The 25,903-nt window shown below is 50.7% G+C and overlaps 1 protein-coding gene across 2 annotated transcripts in view; it reads right to left on the bottom strand.

Moving 5' to 3' along the window:
• Window positions 1-25,903, bottom strand: part of LOC122389745 (sodium bicarbonate transporter-like protein 11) — a 91,739-nt gene that overhangs the window by 46,680 nt on the left and 19,156 nt on the right. For both annotated transcript variants that reach the window (XM_043382077.1, XM_043382072.1), the window contains exons 2-3: window positions 15,539-15,740; window positions 5,702-5,789 (exon numbers count right to left, since the gene is read on the bottom strand). In XM_043382077.1, the coding sequence (XP_043238012.1) occupies window positions 5,702-5,789; window positions 15,539-15,740 (290 nt within the window). The remainder of the gene's footprint in view (window positions 1-5,701; window positions 5,790-15,538; window positions 15,741-25,903) is intronic.

A 25,903-nucleotide genomic window follows, 5' to 3' on the forward strand; every position in this document is an offset into this window, starting at 1 on the left:
TTTGTTGCCTTATTTTAGAGTATTGCCTGTTAATGCTTATCATTTGTTTTGAGAAAGTTTGAAGCATTTGTTTGATGGTTCCCTCAATTCGGTACCTAGTCGGTATTTCACCCTATTTCTGAAAATCGGTTCGGTTTTGGTATACTCTCAGTGGTTTTGGTCGGTATCGGTTTGGTATTGGTTTCCAAAATTTCTGAAATTGACATCACTACTCGGGACTATAGGGAGATTTCGTATTATGCATAGTATTCAAGCTAACGGGCATAGATGCACAGTTTGTGGTGGAATATGCGACAAAAATGAGCGTGTGTCTGTGTTCCATGTAAGTATTTTCTTACAACCGATGCACGATACCAATATGGACAATGGAAATATATAAAATGGAGCCGCAAATAAGTGATGTCAACACCTTCGATTGAATTCTCTTCAACAATGCGCACAACTATCGATTTCAGAGTTGGCCTACAAGTTTAAAAGCTGGTCTGTGTCGGCATTGAACATCGGCACCGACAGATCAATGATCAGTTTTACCGGACTCACTGGGAAGGCGGATCACAGTCGAGTTCGGTAACATGGAACTTATGAGACATTGAACTTTGGAGGCTTCAACTTCAGACCTGCCAAGCACGGAGTTGAACAATGGACAGAGGTGTTCTGAGAAGGGTAGCGATGTTCAGCAATTTGCTATATACGGTCTACAAATGCATGCGTTTCTTTTCGTTATGCGGCTGGACACTGGTTACCGATACCTGCCCGTAGCTCAATTTGGATCTATCTGCTCGCGAAGCATGTGTTTTAGAGTAATAATGATTTAGAGTATTAATGATCTATGGAACCAAGTTTTAAAAGCGTGCGTCTCAGTTAAATGAATGGAAGATGGTTGCTATACGTCTTGGTAGGAGAGCTTACACGTAGTCTCCCTGTCCTCCTTTGTCCTCTCTGCTCCTTTTGGCAAAGGTCTATTGAATCGAAAGTTCACCATAGACGTTCCTTTTTCTTCACCATGGACGATGGTTTACAATGGCCCATGAGTGGAATGTTGCAATATCTGTCAACATTATTCCGGAGTCCTGGCATTCTGGACTAGATAAGAATGGTTAAATGGTTTGTGTTGTAATGTGACGCTCATTTTGCTGGATGCTATACGACGATGGCCGAGGAACTGCATTGTGCTGGTTATGATCGATCTCTATTGGGTCTATCTTTTCAGGTGGTTCCTGTAGATATGCATGGGGGCCAGCCACGGAGCGCCGAGGCCTGAAGCGGGAACTGAACGTATAGCTGACCCCACTGCGCCGGTCGGAGGTGAATTGTCGCCTGTCTCGTAGAACTGTGTGACCTGGGCAGCCTCACTGGTTCCCGCGGCAGTGAGCTGTCGCCTGTCTCGTCAAGAACTAGACAACCCCGTCGACCCCCGTGCCTGTCTCGTAGAATCGCGTGACTTGGGTCACCCTCGGGGGGTCTCCGCTGCGGTGAGATGTTGCCTGTCTCGTAGAACCGTCTTCATACGAGTGAGTGAGCCATCGGCAGGGCCGCTTTTCGGTGACCGTCGGAAGCGGCCGTCGGAGGTGACAGACCGCTTTCAGTCGCGTTTCCGCTAGCATTCATCTCCCAGTGAACCCTAGGGACCCTGTGGTGCCTGCAGGGCCCGCTGGGTCCCAGGGGAGGTGTCAGCGCCGTCCTCCGGGAGCGGGACGATCTCACCTTCCGGTGGCACCGGCGCCGACGCCGCGGGCCGTCCTGGCCGCCCGCCCCGTGAGCCGGACGCTGGCAGCGCGGCGCGCCGCCCCCGGGGCCGCTCGGGCGGAAGCGGTTCGGCGCGGCCCGGCTCTGTCCGGCCATATTTACGAGCTGCCGAGCTGCCGCGGCCGCGGCGGCCGGCGAGAGGCCGATCGATGATGTCAGCTGCGTCCCCGGCGAGCCGGCGGCCCGGGTCTGCCCGCCGCCGCCGCGCCGCCGCGCCCCGGCTCCCCCGGACAAAGGGAGGCATCTCGCGGGTGAATTCGGCCGCATCCGGGAGCAGCTCGCAACAGGAGGCGTCCTCTCACACTAATCTCCTTGTCGGACGCTGAAAACGGTAGCCCTGTCGTGTGCCCCACAGCCAGTTTCTCGGGATATTGACGTCATTGAAGAGCGACAAAAACGGCCATACACTCGTCTTTATGGGCCGTTCAGCGGCAGGAGAGGGACCTCATTGACCGCACGATGGGCGGGCTATCAATATCGGCCGGCCGCCGGCAGTGGTTATCTCATCCTGCCTGCCGCCGTCCGACCCGGCTGGACCCGCCCTCTGACCGGCTGGACAGGGGCGGACCGCAACACGCGGCGTCCGGGGCGTGACGCGCCTGCTGAGGGGTCAGTGACGTCACTAAGGGCACCAGTGACGTCACTGAGGGTGGGAGGACAGTCTGCGGCTGCCTGCGATCGCGACAGGTGACTCCGACAGGGGGCCAACTTTCTGGTCACTGATTTGCAGCTGCTTGTCTTTATACTTGCGTGTGAATGGGATTGGGGAAAATTGCTCGCGGAGAGGCCTTTATAATTAATCTTTGCGCATATTATTGCGAGGTTGACGGGATATTATTACCCATTTATTTGGTAGTTCGTAGAAGATTTCCTTGCTGAATCGTAAACCCATCTACCGAACCCTGACCTGGGGTTTCCATTTTCACAACGGCTTCGGCGTTGCCTAACTTATACTTATCAGTCGGGAATTGTGAGGTCGTTCTTCCAGGAACATGAACTTTTCGGCCGTGCAGATGACATGTGTTTCCAGCCTTTCCCAATATGCCACAATGTGGCACCGCTCCACTTTCGTTCTGACATTTATCTGGCTCGCCGATATCGCGGCGGGGTCGTTCATCAATATTAAACAGAGGTAAATCAGCGGGGCCGTGTGCCATCTATCAGAGGGCCGTCAGCGGCCGGCTGCCTGTACTGGCCGGGCCTGTCGGCCGCTGCAGGGCCACTGCCGACTCCGGGGCAGACGACGAGTGAGTATTGTATTGTATTGTATTGTATTGTATTTACGTCATAGACTCATCCCTTCATGAGATCGGAATCACAGGGCTATTCTCGAGTCAGAGTCAACACACGCTAAGAAATGCAATGATGAGGATAAAAAGTGAACACACATAAACCACACTACACACACGATGCAGAAGCTAAAAGCGGTTACAGTGACGTGTCAGCTCATGTCACCGAAGATAAGAGTTCTAAGACCTTGCTGGTAAACATCGAGGTGGACATGTCCCAGAACTCGCGTGGTAGGACGTTATAGCCTGCGGCAGCGCGGTACACGAATTGCCGCTTCCCCGCAGCCGAGCCGTGTATGCGGGGAAGACTAAGCAGGTGGTCCTGCCTGGTGCTGCGGCTACGGTCTGGACGCTCGGCATTAGTGGCAAATAGTGCAGCTAGTGACTCGGGCTGACCTGTTCGTCTAGCTTTGTGTAGGATGTTTAGGGTTTGGGCTTGAACCATAGTGGAGGGGTCCGGCCAGCCGAGTGAGGCACGGACAGAGGAGATGTGGTCGAATTTCTTTTTGCCGGAGATGATGCGGGCCGCAAAATTTAGAATTTTGTTGATGGTGGCGAGGTTCTTGGCAGACCCGTTGCCATAGACGGAGAGGCAGTAGCGGACGTGGGAAAGGACGAGGGCAGACACAAGGATTGGGAGAGTGCCGGATGGTAGGTAGTGGCGGATGTGGGAGAGACCGATAAGGATGCCGAAGCACTTCTGTGACAGTTGCGATACGTGCGAGTCCCAAGTGAGATGGCGATCAAAAGTGACACCGAGATTTTTTGCTTCAGTGCAAGGTGATAGCGCGGCTTGCCGAAACTTGACCGTGAACGGTGGGAGGTCTCGCAGATTTTGACGTGAGCCGATGGGAAGTAGCTCGAATTTTGACTCGTTAAGTTTTAGACCGTTCGAATGAAAGTAATCACCAAGCGACTGGAGAGATGGTGAGTGACCCAGTTCGACCCCGCATCCATCCTGTGTGTCAGATAGGTCTGATTTGATGGCGCACCGCGGTGCATGAGTGTCGGTGCGGCAGAATATGGGGTGCACAACTCGAAGACACTTCTTTTTAGAGCGTGTAGAAGCACAATGGTAACAACTCTTCAGCGACGTAAAATTGAAAACAAGGTGAAATTGCCTTTAAAGCGATTAGCCAGGTTAGCAACATAACATCTTAGTTGAGCAGTAGCTGGGCTATTACCCAAGACCTGAAATGACCTTTAGGCACTGTCACAATCGCGGGGAAGACAAGGCGTAATGATCTTTGAAGTGTGGAATGGCATAAGATGTGGGAAATTATTTTGTTTTAAATCGCACGTTTTCACTTATCTTCTACCTGGCTGGTCGTGTTGATTTATTGAATGTTTTGACCAGATTGTCCCTGCTTGCGGTAGGATGCGTGTTCTCAAGTCCCAGTTTCAAAACGCTGTTTGTTATAAGGCACTTCGGTAATTTTGTCAAAATATTCAATCTAAAACTCAATGGCGCTGCTTTGTTGATCTTAATTTACACTGCAAAAGTTTGGACATTTAGCTTTTTCAAAATTTAAATATTAAATTCATTTTTAAGTATTGAAGAAGGATCAACTCAGTAAGCACTTCAAGCACCGCGCTCCTTCATTCCAAGCTCTTAATTTCAGGATAAGTTAACGACACTCGGCCACAGCCGACAGGTCAAGTCATCAACAATCGTTCGCTCCGGGGTATGCTAATGCTAAGGAATGTGCGACCGAATGATGGGAGAAGGGCACATTCGACCCATAATGTAGTATTGCTTTCGGTCGTCTAATCATTAATGAATGAGTGTCATGCAATATGTGAAGGAGTAGCTAGCGCAGTTTCTCGTACTCGCACATGAAACTTCTTACATACCACAAAATTCAAAATAACATTAGCATTTCTCGGAAGCACGGCGCACCTGCTGAAAATGCATGAGTAGCAGACGGTAATCTACAGTTTGTTTGCCAGTGAAAGACCAACACATGTTCACCTCAGTATTCTGCGACCGTGACGTAACTGAAATGTAGCTCAATTGGCTGCAAACCTAACGCCTGCACAAGCAGCAACAAAAAGGCGTAGCTGGACAAAATACTGGACAAAGCGACCATTTTCTCCCATTATCCCTTCACGCCGACTGGAAAGACGAAACGCTCGTCGAGACGATGTATGTGCGGAATGCTGAACGGGGTTGCAGTTGAAAAGGCAACAAAAATGTTTGCCATCGGGAATTTTGCTCATGTTCGTTGAACGATGCAATGAATGACTCGGATCGCTCCATGTGGTTTACTTTGATGTCACAGATATGTCAGATTGCTCAACTGACGTGACAAGTTTGGACTTTGAATGCATGAATATTCAAACTTGATATAATATGGACCCCTGTAACTTCACAAAACAGATGTCTAGAGATTATAGACGAGATGAATGAATGTGTATCCATAGACCTCTGTACAGAGGTCTTTGGTGTATCGGAACATCTGACCTCGACTTTGAGAAGACAATTCATGATAACGTATAGATGCAACGGCAGCCATTTTGTCAATCTCAAAATGAACATTCCCGTCCAGTTAGTTGTTGCTTCTGTAACGTTCCATTTTCTCATGATACTGTTCGTTCATCGTTGTGCTGTCATTAATCTTATTAATAATATAGACGACACACACTCATTTCTCATTTTTACTCACATTGCGACCACCCAGGTCTGGTCGTAGTCGAGGATGTCTCCATCCGGGCCGGCGCACGTTCCCTGAATGGTCTTGGCCAGCTGCGTCACTGCAAACAACGGAGGGTAAGAAATGCCAGTCAAAATCGGAAAGAGCGAGAGCGAGAGCGAGAGCGAGAGCGAGAGCGAGAGCGAGAGCGAGAGCGAGAGAGAGAGAGAGAGAGAGAGAGAGAGAGAGAGAGAGAGAGGAGAGAGAGAGGGAGAGACAGAGACAGGCAGAGACAGGCAGAGAGAGAAAGAGAGAGAAAGAGAGAGAAAGAGAGAGGGAGAGAAAGAGAGAGAGAGAGAGAGAGAGAGAGAGAGAGAGAGAGAGAGAGAGAGAGAGAGAGAGAGAGAGAGAGAGAGAGAGAGAGAGAGAGAGAGAGAGAGAGAGAGAGAGAGAGAGAGAGAGAGAGAGAGAGAGAGAGAGAGAGAGAGAGAGAGAGAGAGAGAGAGAGAGAGAGAGAGAGAGAGAGAGAGAGAGAGAGAGAGAGAGAGAGAGAGAGAGAGAGAGAGAGAGAGAGCAATCGACAATCGGAGACAGAGTGGGGAGAGGTGGCCGGGAGTCGCTGACATTTCTGCATATAAGAGAGAGCTGACGGCGTCTTGACGAGGCCAGATTGCCACATCAAGCGGGCTGTTATTAGATCGCGGGTTGTCAGCGGCCGCTACCGCTGCTCGCAGGCCCTGCCCTCGGCCCGTCGTTGTCGGCGGTGCTCTATGATATCCAGCACTGCCCTGCCGCTAACGGCGAGTAGCAGGATCGGGTCGGACGGCTCCGTAGCACTGGTCTATGGACGTTGTGCTGTCAGCAGGACGGAACGCCTCCGGGATGCTGTTCTGATATTCAGTGCTGAAGAAGTGCAGCAAATACATAGCTTGGAGCACATACGATATTTAGGGAAGTTTGCACATCTATTTACACTCATGCATTTCAGTTCAGCCCTTTGCAGTAGCGGCGGAACGCCTTCAATTAAGGGGGGGGGGGGGGGGCACTGCCGACTTTTGGTCCCATTCGCCCATAGGGCTAATGTTAAAATGCCAAAATCGAAGGGGGGCACGGTGCCCCGGTGCCCTCCCCGTTCCGCCGCCTATGGCCCTTTGTGATAACCAACATCGAATGAAATGGAAACCGTCTAAGCGCTTAGTAATATATGGGAAGGGTTCATTCTCTCTTCTCGAAGAGTTTGGTTCCTTCGTTTCAACACCGGCAAAGTACAACCCACCGCTAAAGTAATGTGTGGTTTTACCAATCTCAACGGATGGCTTTGACTGGCGATTTTTTTTTAATGCGGAGTGATCGAAAAGAAAATGTCAATAGATAAAGTTTCAGCTGCAAGGGTGACGATACATCTAAGCTACATTCAAAGTTTCATTGAAGTCTCGCTAGTCGTTCCTAGAAAGCTTCAGAAGCAGAACATACCTCTGACTGAAACCGCACATTACTTCTGCTGTGGACTGTACATAGAGTTACAACTGCCGGAATAGCGCATATCGAGGCAGATATATTCGCCCGCCAGCCGGAGATATAGAATCTGCATAATCGGTGGGCCGATCTGCTCCTCCATAGATGCCGATAATTTACCGACCCCGCGGGATAGATCAATAACCCGCTCAGGGAAGAGGCGACCTGTGGATCGTGGACTTCCGACAGAGCTGTCACGCGAGTTACGATATGTCCTGGAGCTGCAGTGGTCGTGGAATCTCAGCCGTATGCATGAGCGTACATACATTCACCGTACTGGACGTCAGTACTGAAAACCATGTGGATCAAATGTGGATACTGAGGAGGGTATACCGCATGAACCGTGCCACTTCATGTGAAGGCAGCGAATCAAGTCGTCGTGCATTAGCTCAGACAGGTTGTATCTTTTCACCCTCGCTGTCAGTCGACGTCGGCTGATTCCGCTTCTCTCGCTCGGCTGCGTTCCGGAGCGGCATTCCGGGGACGCCACACCGCCACCGCCCCGCGCCCCCGCCCCCGCCCCCGCCCCCGCCCCCGCCGCCGCCGCCGCCCCCGCCCAAGGCCAAGACGACCGCGACAGGAACCGCGCCTTGTCGGCTGACCGTGTTTAGCGGTAAGCCGCCGGCCGACTCCCCCAGAAAGGCCATTAATGCTCTGCTTGGCAGGCAGGCCAGACGCAAAATCGGCACCGGCACGGCGTGCGATCGCAGGCGGCGGGCGCGTTGCCAGCCGGCCGTCGGCTGTGTGTACGGAGACAGGACGTCGGGTCGGTCGGCGGGTCATCCTCAGCTGCCGGCGCCCCGCGGATTGGCGGCCGGAGCCGTGCCCCCGCGGGTCACGCTGGTATCACTGCAGGGGGTCGGATGATCAGTCTAGGCCATGACATCGGTGACTGGAGGCGGGGGTCGCACAGTGATGCAAATGGGGTTCACGAGTGGCCATAAATACCGAAAAGGCCCAAATTTCAAGTTCACCTAATCGAAGAAATCGTAATATGGCCAGACAGGCAAATGTTTGAAGTGTCTGAAAAACATGATTTTCATGTTTTTTTTTTCAAAACTGGCCTCGTGTATGATTGTCAGAAGTCGTGACATTTTCTATGTCGGAAAATGACTGTCAGATACTCGCAACTTCAAACGCCGCTAGTGTGCGTTCATTTCATATAAATGGCAAACATTATACATATACATTGCAATGAACCCCAAAGTCTGCTGCTTCTAATGCAGGGTCACAAAAAGCCTTATCTCTTTTGGTTTGGCGTTGATCTAACTATTTGTCATCATGTTGCAATCGCAGTTTTTTATTCAAAAATATTTGCTTTCGTTTCACCTACAGCAGTTTACACAGTGTGTGCCCGTTAGTGCACCATACCATAGCATTCCCTAATAATCATTTCTGAGCCGTACTGTGAAAGAATGAAGGCGCTAGCACAGGGCTGACCGGCGCTACTAAAGTTTTCGTCCGTTGCGGTCGGGTGCCGCGGCGCGGTGGTCGGCCCGGGCGGCCGCGCCGCGGGCGGGCGGCCACAGCGGGGGTTCGTCGGTGCATCCCTCTGCTGTTCCTAAACGAAGTGTCCTAGCGCCTCGCGACAAAACCAACGGATTGCTCTTGACAAAATCTCGCGATTGAGCATATTACTTTTGACTGAAGGTCAATATTTGACCTACTTATAGCAGGTCAAAGTTAAACGTCTGTCGAAATTGCAATCCGCGGTGAAAGCAATCCGCGACACCCGACCGCGCCGGACAAAAACTTCAATAGCGCCGGTCTGCCCTGCGCTAGCGCCTTAATTCGTTCACGGTGTGACTCCGAAATGGTTAAGAAATGCTTTGGTATGGTGCACTAACGGGCACACACTGTGTAGACTGCTGTAGGTGAAACGAAAGCAAATATTTCTTAGTAAAAAACTGCGATTGCAATATGATGACAAATGATAAGATCACCGCCAAACCAAAAAAGATGCGGCTTTTTGTGACCCAACATGAGAAGCAGCAGGCTTTAAGGATCATTGTCATGCATAATTTTTGTAGTTTGTATTAAATGAACGCACGCTAGCGGCGTTTGAACTTGCAAGTATCTGACAGTCATTTTACGACACAGAAAATGTCACGACTTCTGACAATCATACACGAGGCCGGTTTTGACAAAAATATGAAAACTATATGATTTCAGATGCGCCAAACATTTCTTTGGTTAGCCATATAGCGATTTACTCGGTTTGGTAAACTTGACTTTTTGGCATTTATGGCCACTCGTCAACCCCATTTGCATCACTGTGGGTCGGGCGGTGGTTACCCTGGCCTCTCCGGGGCCCGCTGGTCACTGGTCAGTCCTGCAGCGATAAATACAACTTGACTAAAAACAAACACCACAGCCGCCGGGATGAGCCGACAGACAATATCCTCAGTCCGACACAGCTCTGGACCGGGCTGGGTAAGTCCCGGCACGGGGTCGGTCTCAATGTCACCCACGGCGGATCTGTCGTTGGACTGCGACCTCCGACAGTCCCAGCTCGTCTCTGAGCCTGCCGTAATGCGCGGCGCCGGTGAGACCCGTCCGACGCGTCGTCAGTCACCTCCCACAGGACGGCGAGATATATGGGTGGATTGTGCTGAAAGCAGCCCAGCCCGCCAGCTTATGCTAATCAGGGATGTAAAGCAGGCATGCCGACGCCTTATTTTGAATAAGGAAACGGTGGCGCGACGCTAGATTGGGAGAAATGAAATGCTATTGAATTGAAATGAATTAGTGCTGGTTTCACCTGATTGCTTTTAGATGGGTTATCAAACAATATGATGATGTTTTATTACATAAGCTTCCGAACGCCGATGTAATTTTCGCACAAATAGCGTTAAATCTGTTATGCCTGAGGTCGATAATTGTTTGCTATTTCATTGATCATGCTGACCTCTATTGCTTTTTGCTGTTTTATCTCCAAACCGTGACACGTTGCAGTTCTTTTACAGATGAGGATAAAGCATTGGGATTAAATTCAAGTCACGTCCGTACCTGTCGAAAGCTTCCTATGTGTAGGTGGTGTACGTGATTGGTTTTACATACGGCACTGGTGTGCAATGCAGCCAATGGCTGTTCTGATAAGTGACACACTGTTACCCAAGAACCTTGCAATGCTAAAGGTCGCCAACCGGGAGTACTCGAAATTGCACATCACACAATGCTCAGAGTTGTCTTTCTCAAAACATCTGCATGGGTCTGCATGATGGATCTATGACCGCAGTGGATCTCGAAGCAAACTGCAAGTAGGATATATGATCCCACCGAATCTCGCATAAAAATATATCATTGATCTATGATATCATATAGGATGTGACGATAAACCAAGAACATGGATCTGCGGAAAGCATATTTCCAAGGGTTTTTTATGTCAATAAGTGCCACAAAACTATGAATTATGACGTGCAATCGCCTAAAATAACTAAAACAGAACTGTTGTGGTTTGCAGCAAGTGTATCGTCAGGATTTCTGCGTTGACAAAAAATAAGGGAGGATCTATGGTCTCACTGAATCTCAATTATAACATTAGACTCGGATCTATGATACCAATAGATCTCTCGATAAATTAAGGAGCTTGATCTATGATACCATCGAATCCGAGGTCGGGATCCGTGGGATCAGATCCCAGGTCAATTTTCTCGGATCTGAGCGTGCACATGTCCATGACTCTCCCTAAAGGAGACGACCAAAATGATCAGCGGTATTCAATTTCTATGTATTTTGGTTCCATGTTTCACTGAAAGTGAGATAAACATTATGCACATCACAGTATTTAACATATTATATATAACATATAGAGATTGTAGTCCTTTCCTTCATATTTAGAGATAGTGTACTAACCCACTCATTTCATTTTTGTGTCGATTTTCGCTTAACCAGCTCGCCCGTATTGGTGTTCTGCTAGCCGCGAACGTATAAGGGGAGGGGGCTCCGTTGGACCTCCATTGCCGTTTCGCCCCTGATCGAGCTAGAGCTTCGCGGAAAAAAAAAACGAGCGTGTTGCCCGTGACGAGAGAAAGCCGGTGATACCCAATTTTAAGGTCCTAGGTCATCGGTTGACCTTCCAGGCCAACCGACTTTTGGTCAGTGGCCCAAAAGTCGGGAAAATCGTGACCTGTTAGAACGTCGTAAATTGTGGCTGCTATGGTTTTCGGGGTGCTGATCACGAATATCATGTTAGTTTTGATCACAGATGTCTTCACGCATTTAGGCCAGCTCGGGTCAGGTCAGGTCAGGTCAACCTGTCGGGGCCCTGCCGGGTATTGTAGCAGATGTCAACCGCCTCTGACAGCTTCGTAACATGTTACGAAGGCACCAAAACTACTTCGCAAATGTTCAAATGCCGTTGCTAAATTCGAATTCAGCTCTACAAACTAGCCTACAAACATATGAAACTAGAAAAAGTGAACCGAGGTCATCAAAGGTCAATGACCTGACCTGACATTCAGGTGAACTTGATACCCACCCTAATGCATGGAACCAGCAGCATATTACATGTATGAACGCTTGAAAGTTGAAACCACGAAAAGACTGGAAACGCGTGGCTAATGCGAGCCGACAAACGCTGAATTGCGATTCCAGCCAAGCATGGTCTCAAAAAGTAGGTCACAGGTCAAAAGCCATTTGGGTCAGGGTCATGAAATTTTCAGGGTAGGTGTAAAATTGATAAACGCGAGAATACTGAAAGCTTTGTCGTGAATGGCGGCTTTTTACGCGAATTATTCGCGAAAAACCGAGGGGGGTGCGTTCGACCCCCCACCCCACCCACCCTATACGGGCGGGCATGCATCGTCTCTTTTGTGTGATGAGAAGTCAGCAATGCTTTCGGAAGCTGAAGCACAGGAACACATTATAGTACGATGGACTATACGCATAGGTACATACAATACGATACTGGAATCGTGTCATCTGCGTCTGTTTACCTTCACCTCAACAATTACCTTTGCTTTGGTTTCGTTCTACCGATAAATGCCGGTGAAATTATCGTTCATGCAATCTTCATAAACATTTCATCTTTAGTAAGCTTTTCAACCGCGGCCATTGTCAACTGTAGAGAATCCAAGGACGTCCTAATGAAGTCATGGAACCTGTCCTAGTATTCTGGCCTAGCACTATTCAGTCCTCTATGTCATTTTTCACTGCGCCCACATTGCCGCTGCCGTGTGACCAATGTCAGAATAACACCTCTCTGTCCGATAGCTGAGCCCATTGGGGCCGACCGAACTGCGGGACATCGCTCTTCAGCAAAGGATGGAGTCACCCGCCGGACACTATTCGACGGCGTCATTTTACTCCACAGCCCGGAGCAGTTGAGCAGCTGTCAGTACAGCCTTGTATACGGGCTAAGCGATCCTAAAAACCTCAGATTGAAACACTAGTGTTCAACATCTTAAGCTCTGATTACATTTAAAACTAAATAAGGATATCATTGTAGAAGCCAACATGTGTCTGCAATAGTAGCACAAAATAGCCGTCTCGTCGTTTTTAAAACATCTGGACCATTTGTGTGAAATAAGCGTCTAGACGGAAACGAGCCCATTGAGCTCCTCTGAATGAAGGCGACAACTTTAAAACGCCTCACGGGCTACTTCTGAACGCCCTCTGTGACGTCACAAATGACCACATTAACCCCAGAAGTGGGAGGCTGGAGCCGGAAAACGCCTACATCAATCTCTATCTCTGTTGAATTTTCGCCATCGCCCATAATGAACTCTTCATAAGCATGGCTCTCGAGTCCAACCATTCACCACATTAAGCATCACATGGGTGGTTTGATTTCATAACTAAAATGCATCTACGAATGCTGAATAGTGCACGCTAGGTAACAGATTCGTGATGCCGCAATTTTGAACTTGTTCGCTGGTAATCCGCAACCGTCAAACCATGCTCCTGTACTTTCACTCGCTTCGCTAGTCCTTCCCTGTCAGTCGTATTGCCCGGCCTGATTTTCGCCGCCGCCGTCCAGGCCAATCCTGCGGCTAATAGATGACAAACACGGCTGGTGTCTGTCCGACCTCGGGCTGTCGGTACAGGGCCGTTATTGTGGGCCTGTCGGGATGGCCCGGCGACATTAATCTGCATGGAGAGACGTGATCCGGCCGCTAACCGTGCCCGGCCGCCTGGTAACGGCTGAGTGGGCAGGGAGGGCTGAATGGCGGCCCCAGTCTATGACACGGTGGCTATGCATGGTGTATGGGGTGATGACTATATAGCATTGTGGCTTTACATGGAGTATGACATAGTGGTTTTATGGTGTATGGCATGGTAGAAGGACTGTAGCTTCTGTAGCACCGCCATGGTAACTGTAAGCTATACGGTAATGGAGGAAAGTGGAGAAATGGAGACCGGAAACGGAGGCGAATGAAGTCTGGCCGTGGTAACATCAAAATGGCTGAATTCACTTCAGGATGGCTGCGGTATGGCAGCTGCAAAATGGTCGTTTTTCTCCAGTTCTCCACTGGTCGCTGCTACTCTCTTTGCTACAATTATCCGGCCACAGTAACTACACTTGGCCATGATAACTGCGGCTGCAGTCCAGCCAATCCTGCACGGCAACCATGGTAACTCCATAGCTGCCATGCTAATTGCAAACCTGTAACTGCAGTCTGGCCATGGTACGAGACATAATTCGGCCATGGTGACTGTACTGTGGCGTTGGCTACTCAGGTTTGACTAGTGCAGTTGCAGACTCGCTGCTGTTCGCTCATGGTGACTACAGTCTTATACCCGTGTGAATGGCGGAGCTGTCATTAACTCTACAACTGCCATGACAACTGCAGTATGGCCATGGTAACTGCAGGCTGTCAGCTCGGTCTGGCCATGGTCCATGCTAACAGAACAGTCAAGGTGGCTGTGTGACGGCCATGGCAACTGCAGCCTGACCATGACCACAGTAAGCACAGTTCGGCCGTGGTAGACGCAGGCTGCCCCGGTAACTGAACGGTGCCGGATGAAAGGGGCTGACGCAACCGACAGAGCCTGATGGTCAGCCACAGCCACTGGATGGCTGATGGTCCACGGCGGACGTGAGCCATTGTGAGCGCTGGATAGAAACGGTGTAGATTTAGGACATTAAGTTAGAATTTGTGTTATTTGCTAACTTTTGGTATACGGTGTCTTACATATGTTTGCTATGTTGTTTGAGGATGACTGACGAATTTACCTGGCGTTACTCTGCTTGGCGACACTTCTTTCCTGCAACGAGCTCGTAATAAAAATACATCCGACGCTTAGGCACATCTGACATAGGACTCAATTTTTTGCCTTGCCATTCACCTCATAAGCTTAGTGGTCCGGCCCAATCAATTTTTTTTTTCATGGACAACAAATGGTAAGAGGTGAAATTTGGGTAATTGAGCTCTCAGCTCTGGGTAGCCACGCCACTTTTGGGTACGCTGAAAATCGACGGAGAGGCACTCTTACCCAGGTCCGTTCGACCACGGATTGCTAACGAACAAGCTAGCCTATAAGCACAATTCATGGGCCCATCTTCTATCCACTGAATACCATAACTGTAACGCTAGTGGGTCATGCGGATCTCAGACACAGCATCGTCGTTCTAACGTCGATTGAATGTGTTCCGGCACGACCCGCGGAGCTGCTCGGCGGGGGCCTCAGCCGCCGCGGGATGGCCTCCAGTACAGGCCGACAATCCAAGTGGCCGTTACCGTCAATGAACTGCACCGCCACGAACCGCCGATGGTCCGGAGAGGCGCCCCGAGCTCGTACCCCGCGCCGCGCGCTCGTATAATTAACACCATCAGCCCATAAATTACGGGCGTGTTGCTGTGTAGCTCCGTGATGCCTCGTAAATGTGGTGAACGGTGGTCGGGCCATGGGCTAACCGCCGCCTGACATGTCAAGACGCGGCAGGGATTTGGCGGGCTTCTGTGAGCTTTTTCCGGCTAGTGTCGAAGGACATTGAAGCCCTTTTGGTGGTATGGGACTACTGATACCATATCTTTGTGTCTTTCACTGGTATCACTTCACCACGCCCATGAACATATTCGGTGTCTTCTATACAGCGAATGGATTCGTGCTTTGCAGTTTGCAAGCAGCGAAACCTCTTATGGGTGTTTTTTTTTTCTCAGCGTTGTGACCTAACGCACGCCGATCAGCACAACTTGATAGAATAGAAAGAGAAGGACGGAACAGTGACTGTTGAACTCGTTGCAGCGATGGCAGCTCACATAAACGTCAATATTGGTCATGACACGCAAGTACTTTCTTATGCCTGGGTCCAGATATTCTGACTGATATGGTCTGGCCAAACAAAACAAACAAACAAACACGTAAACAAGCAAACACGGGAACAAATATATGGGGCAGCCCGTCACTCACCTGAATCGTGCACGAACACGACCGACTTGGCCTCGGCCAGCGACGTCATCGGCTCGCCCTCGAGCATGGCGCGCAGCATCTGGTCGACGACGCCCTCCACGGACATCTCGCCGACGTCAAGCAGCAGCTGCGCCTCCTTGATGAACAGCGACACGTCCAGCGAGGCGCGCACCTCCGAGCCGAAGTCCTTGCGCGTCACCTTCTGCAAATGACGGGCAAACAGAACCGGTTTATGTCGGCTCAGCAGGCCGGTGGCCGCCTCGCCCGTGGTGTCGGGCGTGTCACGCGAGCCGCGGCCCGTGCTGCTCTTGCGCCGGATGCCCTCGGTGCTGCCGTTGCGACTGGAAGCGGCGCTGAACGGCTGCGGCAGCTGCCAGCTACCGTACAGCGTCGCCCACGGCTGGGTCAGAGAGCAGCGCCGCGTCCGCTGAGCCTGGCTGCTGTCCAGCGTCTTCTTGAGCACGACGCCCGGTCCGAGTGGCGTGCAGAGCGCCACGGGGGGCACGTCCACCACCGGCGCCGACGGGAAGTAGTCCTCGCTAAACGAGGAGCGTCGCAGCACGCCGCGCTGCTCGGACGGCGTGCTCGCGCTGCCGCCGGCGCCGCGCGGACCCGTCAGCATCGCCGCCATCGACATCTGCTTGACGAGCCGTCGCGGCGGCTTGGGCCGCGGCGCGGGCGCTGGCCGCTCCTCGGGCCTCACCATGATGGTGACGCCCCGCGCAGGGTCCGACGGAGACGTCACCGGCGGCGGCCGCGCCGCGCCCGACGCCGGCACACATGTCGAGGTCGCTGTGGAAGCCGAGGAAGGCGCGCTGCTGACGGGGGATCGGGCCGGCGCGCCGGACGGAGAGGAACCACCGGGCCGTCCCGGCGGCGCCCCGGCCGCCACGGGAGACGCCGGGGAGCCCCCTGAGGGCGCCGGAGACTTCACAGCGGAACCTGTGCTCGAAACGGGACACACTGCCGGCACGGGGGACAGCGCGGACGGCTTGGCGGCCCGCGCGGCGAGCGGTCCGGCGGCGGAGGTCGCGGAGGCCGCGCCGGAGGAGGTGACCGGCACGCGGACGGCCGGGCCGGCGATGGAGGTCACCACGGACACTGGCGCGGAGGCGGAGGTGACGGCGGAGACCCGCGGCCCGGCCGCCGAGTCGGCCGAGGCCCTCTCCGGCTCACCCATGTCTACTGGAGGTGGCGCGGCCTGGCTCCCCGCCGCCAGACTGAGGACACGCGGCAGCCGACGAGCCGGCCGGCGCCGGCGCGCCGCCCGGGCCACCGCCGACTCGCTTGTCAGCACCACCGGAACCGGGGAAAAATCGCCAACAACTCGCCGCCTGATTACGCTAAATGATTCCTTGATTAATGAATGTTCCCTGGAGGTAAATACCAGTAAAACGCCTTTTGGGCGAAGAACGAGCGAGCGAGATAGTGAGCCCTGCACGTGCGGAAGGGCAAGAGGGTGCTTCCAACGGGCTTGTGCAAAGCACCCTTCTAACCGGTTGCTAGCGGTGTGGCAAATTTGAACGCAATCGGCCCAGCCGTTCCTGAGATCTGGAAGCGGCATTCTGCACGTACGCACGTGCAAACGGGGTCCAAAATGACTTTTGCACGGCACCCTACTAACTGGTCCCCAACCGTGTACCTAATTTGAGCGCAATCGGCCCAGCCGTTCTCGAGATCTGGAAGCGCCCCCTGCACGTGCGCACGTGCAGTAGCACCCTAACCGCAACACATGGGAATGCATTGCCTGGTGGGTGCCTACCTGTATGCCAAGTTTCAGCGAAATCGCCCCAGTAATTACCGAGTTATTAAAATGGGAACAAATTTGACACCTCTTATTGTTGTATTTTGCACGTGCACTGGGGGTGACCCACATGCATCGAGAGTATCCTATTTTTGGTAGAAGGGATGCTGCTACCCTACACAAATTACCGCAAGCCAATCGCCCAAGCGGCTGCTGAGAAATGAGCCTCTCAAAATCACTACTTTTGCAAAACAGCTTGAACACCCTTGACTTTTCACGTGGCACGTGCCACGATGGTCACTGAGATGTATCAAAAGTAGTCAATTACGGGGTAGAAGGGATGGGGCTACCCAACAAAAAAGACCGCAGGCCAATCGGTCTAGCGGTTGCTGAGATATAAGCCTCTCAAAAGCGTTACAGGCCGGGCCGGGCCGGGCCGGGCCGCTCATACTGAGATTTTTCCGTTATATTGAAAAGACTCACTTCGCTCGCTACGCTCGCTCGCTCGTAACAAAACCCCTTGCATAAAATGCGGCCGAGGAACTTCCACTTATCAACAATGTAACCAGGTTTTGGCCTTGTGTACTCGCTGTAAACTTCTCGGCATCGTTCCCGTGGGTGTCATGCATCCAATCTCCATTCAATGGGTTGGCTGCATGCAAAGCCACGCGGAGGTAGTAGAGATCTGGTAAGCATTATCTTCATGTACCGGACGAAGAGAATGGATGAAGAAGACGTGGTGAAAGAACGGCTTCGACATTGCTTTGAGAAATTTGAGAATTGCTTTCGAAATTATTCTATGCTTTCCTTAAAGACGATGCCTTGTGCATTATGCAATATACCTACACGTTAAAAAGGCGTATGCGCAGTGGATGGAGCTAAGTAGGGGAAGCCGGGGGAAGCCCGGCATAGTAAGCTCTTTTTCATTTTTATTACATACCATACGTGCTGTATAAAATGTTGATATCCTGCTAGCTAGCTAAGTTCATTGGCCGTATTTTCCCAAAAATTCGGTTTCGTGGAATAAGTATAAGGTTGAGAAAATCGAGTTTTAAAAAAGTGTTGATTTTTCTGGGGTAAGCCCGGCATAGGGGTAACGCCGGCCACCTCCCCAGCGCTTTACAACGAGTTGATGAAACCATTATGTGTTTTCCAAATATTAACGGAAAGTGAAATATTAAGGTACTGATTAGCTCTGGACATCTTAGAGTTTATGTCACTACTGGTATTTTAGCTAGCGTCGACTACATATACAGTACAGGTCGATGAAAATCGTGATGCAAAATTGACAAAAAATGTGTATTTAAAAAATCCTTAAAATTTATTTTTATTTTTACCTTAATGCATCATATTGCATATCATTCGACTCGGCTGATGAAGAAGAACACAACGACACCATTTTTGAAGCTCTAGCTTCATTGTCTGTCGCGTTATCTGCAAAAACGTAGTTTGACCCTAGTTGACCTTAAGTGACATGACTGGCTGTGTCTATGATATCATGTTTATTTTCGAAATTTATCTTTGATCTAGGTGTAAACCAAACCTGCTCAGTACCTATTATCTCATGGAAAACAGTGGTTTAGCGGCATTGCTCTCGGTTGGGGGCACGGAATATATAGTCTACGACATGGAATGGACAGGAGCTTCGATTAGCATGGCCACGTGTGTAACCAAAAATCAAGGATTTTGCCGGATGAATATCCGGAGATCCGGAGGATGCGGATGAATTTCTTTCCACGTGGGTTTACATTTTCATATATTTTCTTAACATTTCATACATTTTTTCTTAACAATCGTCGAATGATTCGTCTTCAAGGGCCAAGTCGTAACTGTGACTTTGAAATGGTGACCGTATATTTTATTGGAAACTTTTGGCACACATTGTTACAGGAGCATTTATACATATTCATTGCATTACAGTTTTAACATTAGTCTAAAATTAAATGAAATTCGATGAAATTCGTCTAAAACTTGAAGATGAGGAAGTGCGAGCACTCGCGCTCTACTTTCAGGGTCCCAGGGCTATATATGGCCTTGGTCCCAGGGCGTATCGGTTCCTACAAAAACAGTACGTCCTTCCCCATCCTCGAACTCTGCGGAAGATGGAAAAAATACAGATGCGACCTGGCTTTCATGACGCTATCTTGGCTCTCATAAAAGAGAAGTTCGCCGGAGCAAGTGCCAAGGACAAGCTGTGCATCATTTCGTTCGACGAAATGCAGCTGAAACCAAGGTTGGCCTACCAGCGGGGTGATGACGTCATCGAGGGCTTCACTGATCATGGCTCTCTCTGCCGCGCCAATGCCTGCGCCGACCACGCCTTGGTCATGATGGTGCGGGGCGTCAGTGTCACCAAACGCTGGAAACAGCCCATCGGTTTCTTTCTGACTTCCGGAACGACCAAGGCCGTTGTGCAGCAGCAGCTGTTAACACAGTGTGTCCAACGTGTAACAACAGCGGGATTCACTGTGCTAGCTACAACTTGTGACATGCCAAAGAACAACCAGGCGACCTACATACTGCTCGGAGCTGCGGAAACCGGCTTGTTCACCGTGGACGGGCACGAGGTTGCTGCTCTGTATGACGTGCCTCACATCTTCAAATGCATACGAAATGCATTAATGAAATACGATATTGAAGTAGACGGTGAAGTAGCCTCTTGGAGTCATTTAGAAACACTCTATGCACTGGAATGCGCTTCTTCCCCACGGGCTGCTCCAAAACTAAGCCAGAAACACATCAGGCCAAACAGCTTTGAAAAATGAAAGTCAGCTATGCCCTACAGGTGATGAGCCGGACAGTAGCAGCAGCAATCACATTGCATGCGACCCACGGCAAGCTCCCGCGCACTGCACTCCCGACTGCTACTCTCCTGCTGCGCCTCAACGACCTGCTCGATGTGCTAAACTCTTCCGCCCGGTTCGACCCCTGCTCAAAGCGACGCGCGATATCCAGCCTCCATCCAGCAACGGCGGGAGAACACATGCAGTTTCTTCAGGAGAGCGACGCCTGGCTGCAGCGGTGGACTGACGGTGGCGGCGCCAGCATCGACTCCATTCGAGGACTGCGACAAACGATAAAAGGCGTGGTGAAAATCTGGGACTTGTGTCAGGCTGCTGGGTGCACGTTCCTGTGCACTCGCCGCTTAAACCAAAATCCAAGCTACTGAAAATGAAAGAGTTTATCTCGGCAAAAATATATATTAGGCACATACACGGTGCTTGTGTACCTACTTATAATGAAGAAACATTATGACAACGTTTGAAACGTTTAACACAACCCCTCATCTAAATGCATTCATGAAACGTGAGTGGGCCAATAAAGGCAACTAGTTTTAACTGTAACAAAAAAGCACTTCTGGGCACGTAAATGGGGTAAATGTGGTAAAATGTGGTAAAATTCGCCACCCCATATCGCCTCTACCGGAAACCCGTTTTAACCCCCGAAGGACATTGGCAATAGAGCAGGATCGTTCATGTTTATCAAAACAGCCGGCAACTTTCTATCGCAGCGAAATGTTGGCTAGGACGAGAGTCATTGCTTTCACTGACTATGACAAACCTACTCGAACGGATTTTCACCTAGGAAGTTACCAAACGAATGTTGAAAAATACATCAGCACCATGAAAAAACCTTACCCACCATCCTCAGCAACGCCGCCTCCCGCCGGCGTCCACAGGAAAAGGGCGGCAAACGAGCGAAGTTTGAATTGTCAGAAGTGATTCCAGACAGCAACACCTGATTAGAATAAAATGCACCTTCTCATATTGCCCCGGTACCCCGACGCCCCGTTATGCCCCACCTTCCCCTATTAGTTATCGGTCTGGCAACTATACTTTCATCCTCGTAAAGGAAGTAACCACAGCGAATCCGCACGACTAAATCATCAGGTCGCCAAAAACTCGGCAGTTACAGGAAATCTCGATCTTGTCCATTCCATGTCGTAGACTATATATTCCGTGGTTGGGGGTAAGCTTGGCCACTCGCCCGGGGTTACCCCAATGTGCTAATTTTTATTTTAGAACAGCGATATTCGAAAAAATGTCATACTTAAGCCAGCCTGCCTCGTCACCCCTCACTACGAACACTTAATCGGTCCTTACATAACATTCGTATAGATATTAGTACTGTATGGTTTAACATTAACAGTGCAACATATCTCACTTTTTACCTAAAAACCCTTAAAATATCATTTTTGCGCTATAACTTTAACAATATGCAATTTTTGTCAGCCTTAACTTTTTTGCTGGCGTTACCTTAGCTGCCACGCTGAAAGGACAAACAGTTGAGCATTTTATTATGAATAATTTAGCCGGAAACGGGGTGGCCGGGCTTCCCCCGCGCCCGGGCTTCCCCCGGCTTCCCCTACCAATGTATTGACTAATTGAAAGGTCAACAATCAACATCAACTAACAGTGCCGGTTCAGCTCAGGTGACTTTTAAGCTTTTTAAAACGTCTGTCCTTAATATTTTATCACATTCATTGGCACGAATCTTGGTCAGCACAGCGTGTGACAGACGTGTCACGTTATGGGAACAAAGGGGTCCGTGGCTCGACCCGCTTCTTTACACGTTACTCGGTCCGCCGCAGTCTTGGCGCGCGGCGCTGTGGCTCGGCCCGGCGGTGGTTGGCTCAGCTCCAGTTGACGGCGCCATATCGCCACTAAAGTAGTTCTTGCGGCGTTGGTTCGCCTGTCGGTGCTGTGACTGTGCCCAGACGGCGGACCTCTTTGTCCCATCACGTTAACCCTGCTCCTAACACTATGCGACCGAGTAGCTGTGCCAGCATCCACAAACACGGCTGGCTCAACTAGCTGCTGTTTCAGAGTTGATCTATCTGGAACTAATTACCGCAGCGTGGCATACATCGCATATGAAATTGAACCGACGGCCCTCCGTTGGAAATTGAGACCTTTCAACCTTCAAAATAACTTCGCGTACGGACCGTGCCCGGTATATGGGCACATTCGATTCGACTGTCTTCTGCCATCTCCTCAGATTTCCAAATCCATCGCGGCAGCGATCAGAGCCTAAATAGCAAGCGCTGCTTAGCATGTCCTCTGCATGGACCATTCGCTACAACAAACCAATCCACTCATCGGCGCACGTTTAGTTCCAGTTCCATGCAGCGTTGCGGATCCAGCCGCCACCCTGTACTGGTAGACTGTGCCGGCGCGCACCCGTGTCGTGCGGCGCAGCCTACCACGACGGGTGGAGGCTGAGGCGGACAGCCAGCCGCGCTGCCGCCGAAACTCCACGGTAGAGGTGGCAAAAGAATATTGTTTTTGGAACCAGACTCGAACCAGACCCGACTGGATATTTCTAGAACCATTCAGACCCGGTTTTAGTTAGAATCGGAACCAGTTGTACCCGTCCCCCAAAAGTCAATGAATAATACAAACTTTTTGTAGGTATCATTACTCATTAGTTGCATAAAGAAACAGCCTTTTCCCAACTGGGAATGCATACGAGGTACAGTGTGCAAATAATTTTACCATGAGCATATGTATTCATTCCATTCACTTCATATTTTGCATTGGGTTTAGTATGTGAGAAGTGTAGCGGGGTTTCGCGTCGTTGCGGGGCTAACCGGGCAGTGTCTTTCGATGGAGATAGAGAGCTCCGTCGGCGCGTTCCTAGCAGCCCTTCTCTTTATCCGGCCCCTCGCGAACCCGTTCCGACTCTGACTCTATCTTTCCGGGGCGATCAATCATCGGAAACACATAGGCCAGGGTTAGGGAATGGGAGATAATGATAAATGATAATCAATTACCCTCGATCATATTGGTATAGAAAATCAACTCTATTTAACAAAAAGTCCCACTCTCAAACAACAGCGCCCTCCCTAGCTGAGGGCTATCTCCCACCGGATATACACAACAATCATACTTCCACTCGTGCATCCCTTCTCACTTCTGTCATACGTCCAGTTATACCTCATAATTATCAGAGTTAGCCATCTCCGATCCCTCCCTCTTTGCCTAACTTCCCCCGGTGGTGCTAAGGCGTGCGCAAGTCGTTATTAAGTCATTGGCCTTAAATTTCATTAACCGTTATCCCTTCATAACCACAATGCTCCGTACATCAGACAAACGCTTCATAATGCTCACGCTACACGAATAGAATATACGAACCACCACAGATTTCGGCACTCCGCCCTTGAATTACGCGACTTATAGCGGGTCCAAGACCATGCCGAACTACCTACACACAAATAATAAACACACACGCACGCAGGTTGTTGAGCGAACAATGGACTTACAGCATGGGCCGGTAAACCTTTGCAACAACGTACGCAGCCCTTGTCTTACTGCCACTCACGTGTGGACCTACCTTCTGCTGCCAGTGGTCAGTCAGCATCTCTAACACACTCCAGCCCACGGTTCCGGAGCTAGAGCTCGCAGGGCACTCAGTAGCCCGGGCTTTCCGTGGCGGACGTATCTAAATTTTGAAAGCCGGGTTGGGTAACTAAAGTCCGTCCGTGATACTAATGACCGCATCTCGCACCAGCCATAGTTCAGGGTTTCCGGGCCAACCCGGCGACCTAAAAAAGGGTTAGCTCTCGCCGGCTAACTACAAAGACAACACGCGTCTTCCACGCACGCAGGTCCACTCGGGGACGTCCTGCACTCAACACACATCGTCGACTACCAGCACATAGGTGTCCAAAACCCTATCTATCCGTGGCTGGTAGTTAAGCTGTCGTCACAGACCTATTCGAAAGGACCAGAGCATGGCCGGAGCTACTCGACTGACTGCGGGTGGCCAGCACCGTCTGACTGCGATCACCCGACTCGAATGCTCGGTATCTAATGTTCACCCCCGTCTTGCGGCATTATACGTTCCTTCGCGGGGCATTACTCTTCCGGCGGCATACGATTCCCTCGCTAAGACGCCCGGGGTCCTAACCACCTCCGAAACTATCTATGTCGCTCTTCAAATGACGTCCCGCGCCGACCACTTGAGGGACCGATAGCGGGCCTACCTATCTTTTTGAAACCGGGCTGGGTAACTAAGGTCCATCCGTGATACTGATGACCGCATCTTGCTCCAGTCATAGTTCAGGGCTTCCGGGCCAGCCCGGCAGCCTAAAATCTGCCCAGCCTCCGAGGCTGTTAATCCGAGACGGAACACCGTCATCTCGCGGCGGCCCACCCGCCGATACACTTCCCAGGCGACGGCCCACGTGACCTTAATTATCACCCAGGCCTACCCTGGGCCGGAACAATCGGGCCACTGGTCCCGTGTCCCGCTAGCCAGAGGTTAGACAGACTACAGCCCGTCGTCCCCTCCGAGCCAGGACACGAGGCTGACCGGGTAACATTTCTTGAAACCCTCCTCGGCGGTCTGTGCCCGACTCGCCTTCATCCTCACATTTAATTTCGCGACTTATTGCACGCATCCAGGGCTTACTCAATCGAGGCCTAATATCTAGTGGGGTCTGTCCGAGTTTAGCGTCATTCGGGAAACCCGATTTATCTATTTGTACAGTCCTCCTCCCTTTCACTCGCGTCTCATCTCCCTCCTAACCCGTAGCCGCGTCGGTGGACTTTCCACGCACAGGGGCGTGACGTGCATCATCTAACTCCCCGGTTCCGCAATCCCTATTCATCAGATGATTATGCAATTGGACAGGTGCGACTTTGTATATGCGTGGTGCTTGTGTGCGGGACATTGGTGAATTGCTTAGGAGGTAGTACCAGGAATCCACTGGCACGGGTTATGTCAAGGACACTTGGGATATGGTAAGGTAGGAAATGGGTTAGCCGCCTCAGCAGCACATGGAATTCAACCAGTGGAACCCACCAGTGTACAATGCGTTCGGTTAGGTCCAATGTGCGTGCGCAGTCCTTGTATTCGAACCGTTGGATAATTTGATGAGGAAATAGTACCAGGAATCCACTGGCACGGGCTATGTCATGGAGCTTTGGAATATGGTGACGTAGGAAATAGGTTAGCCGCCTCAGCAGCACTTGGAAATCAACCAGTGGAACCCACCAGTATAAAACGAATTCGGTTAGGTCCAGTATGCTTGCAGAATCTTTGTATTCGAACTGTTGAATGATTTGATGATGAATTAGTACCAGGAATCCACTGGTACGGGCTATATCAAGGAATTTTGGAATATGGTGACGTAGGAAATAGGTTAGCCGCTTCAGCAGCACTTGGAAATCAACCAGTGGAACCCACCAGTATAAAACGAATTCGGTTAGGTCCAGTATGCTTGCAGAATCTTTGTATTCGAACTGTTGAATGATTTGATGAGGAATTAGTACCAGGAATCCACTGGTACGGGCTATATCAAGGAATTTTGGAATATGGTGACGTAGGATATCGGTTAGCCGCCTCAGCAGCACTTGGAAGCAACCAGTGGAACCCACCAGTGTGAAATGCGTTCGGTTAGGTCCAGTATGCTTGCAGAATCTTTGTATTAGCCGTTTGATAATTTGATAAGGAAATAGTACCAGGAATCCACTGGTACGAGCCATGTCAAGGAACTTGGAATGTGGTATAGCAGGAAATAGGTCAGCCGCCTTAGCAGCCCTCGGAAATCAACCAGTGGAACCCACCAGTATGAGACAAGCTGGGTTAGGTCCAGTGTGCGTACAGAATCCCTTTGT

This window comes from Amphibalanus amphitrite, unplaced genomic scaffold, assembly GCF_019059575.1.
Source record: "Amphibalanus amphitrite isolate SeventyFive unplaced genomic scaffold, NRLGWU_Aamphi_draft 000019F_arrow, whole genome shotgun sequence".
NCBI lineage: Eukaryota > Metazoa > Arthropoda > Thecostraca > Balanomorpha > Balanidae > Amphibalanus > Amphibalanus amphitrite.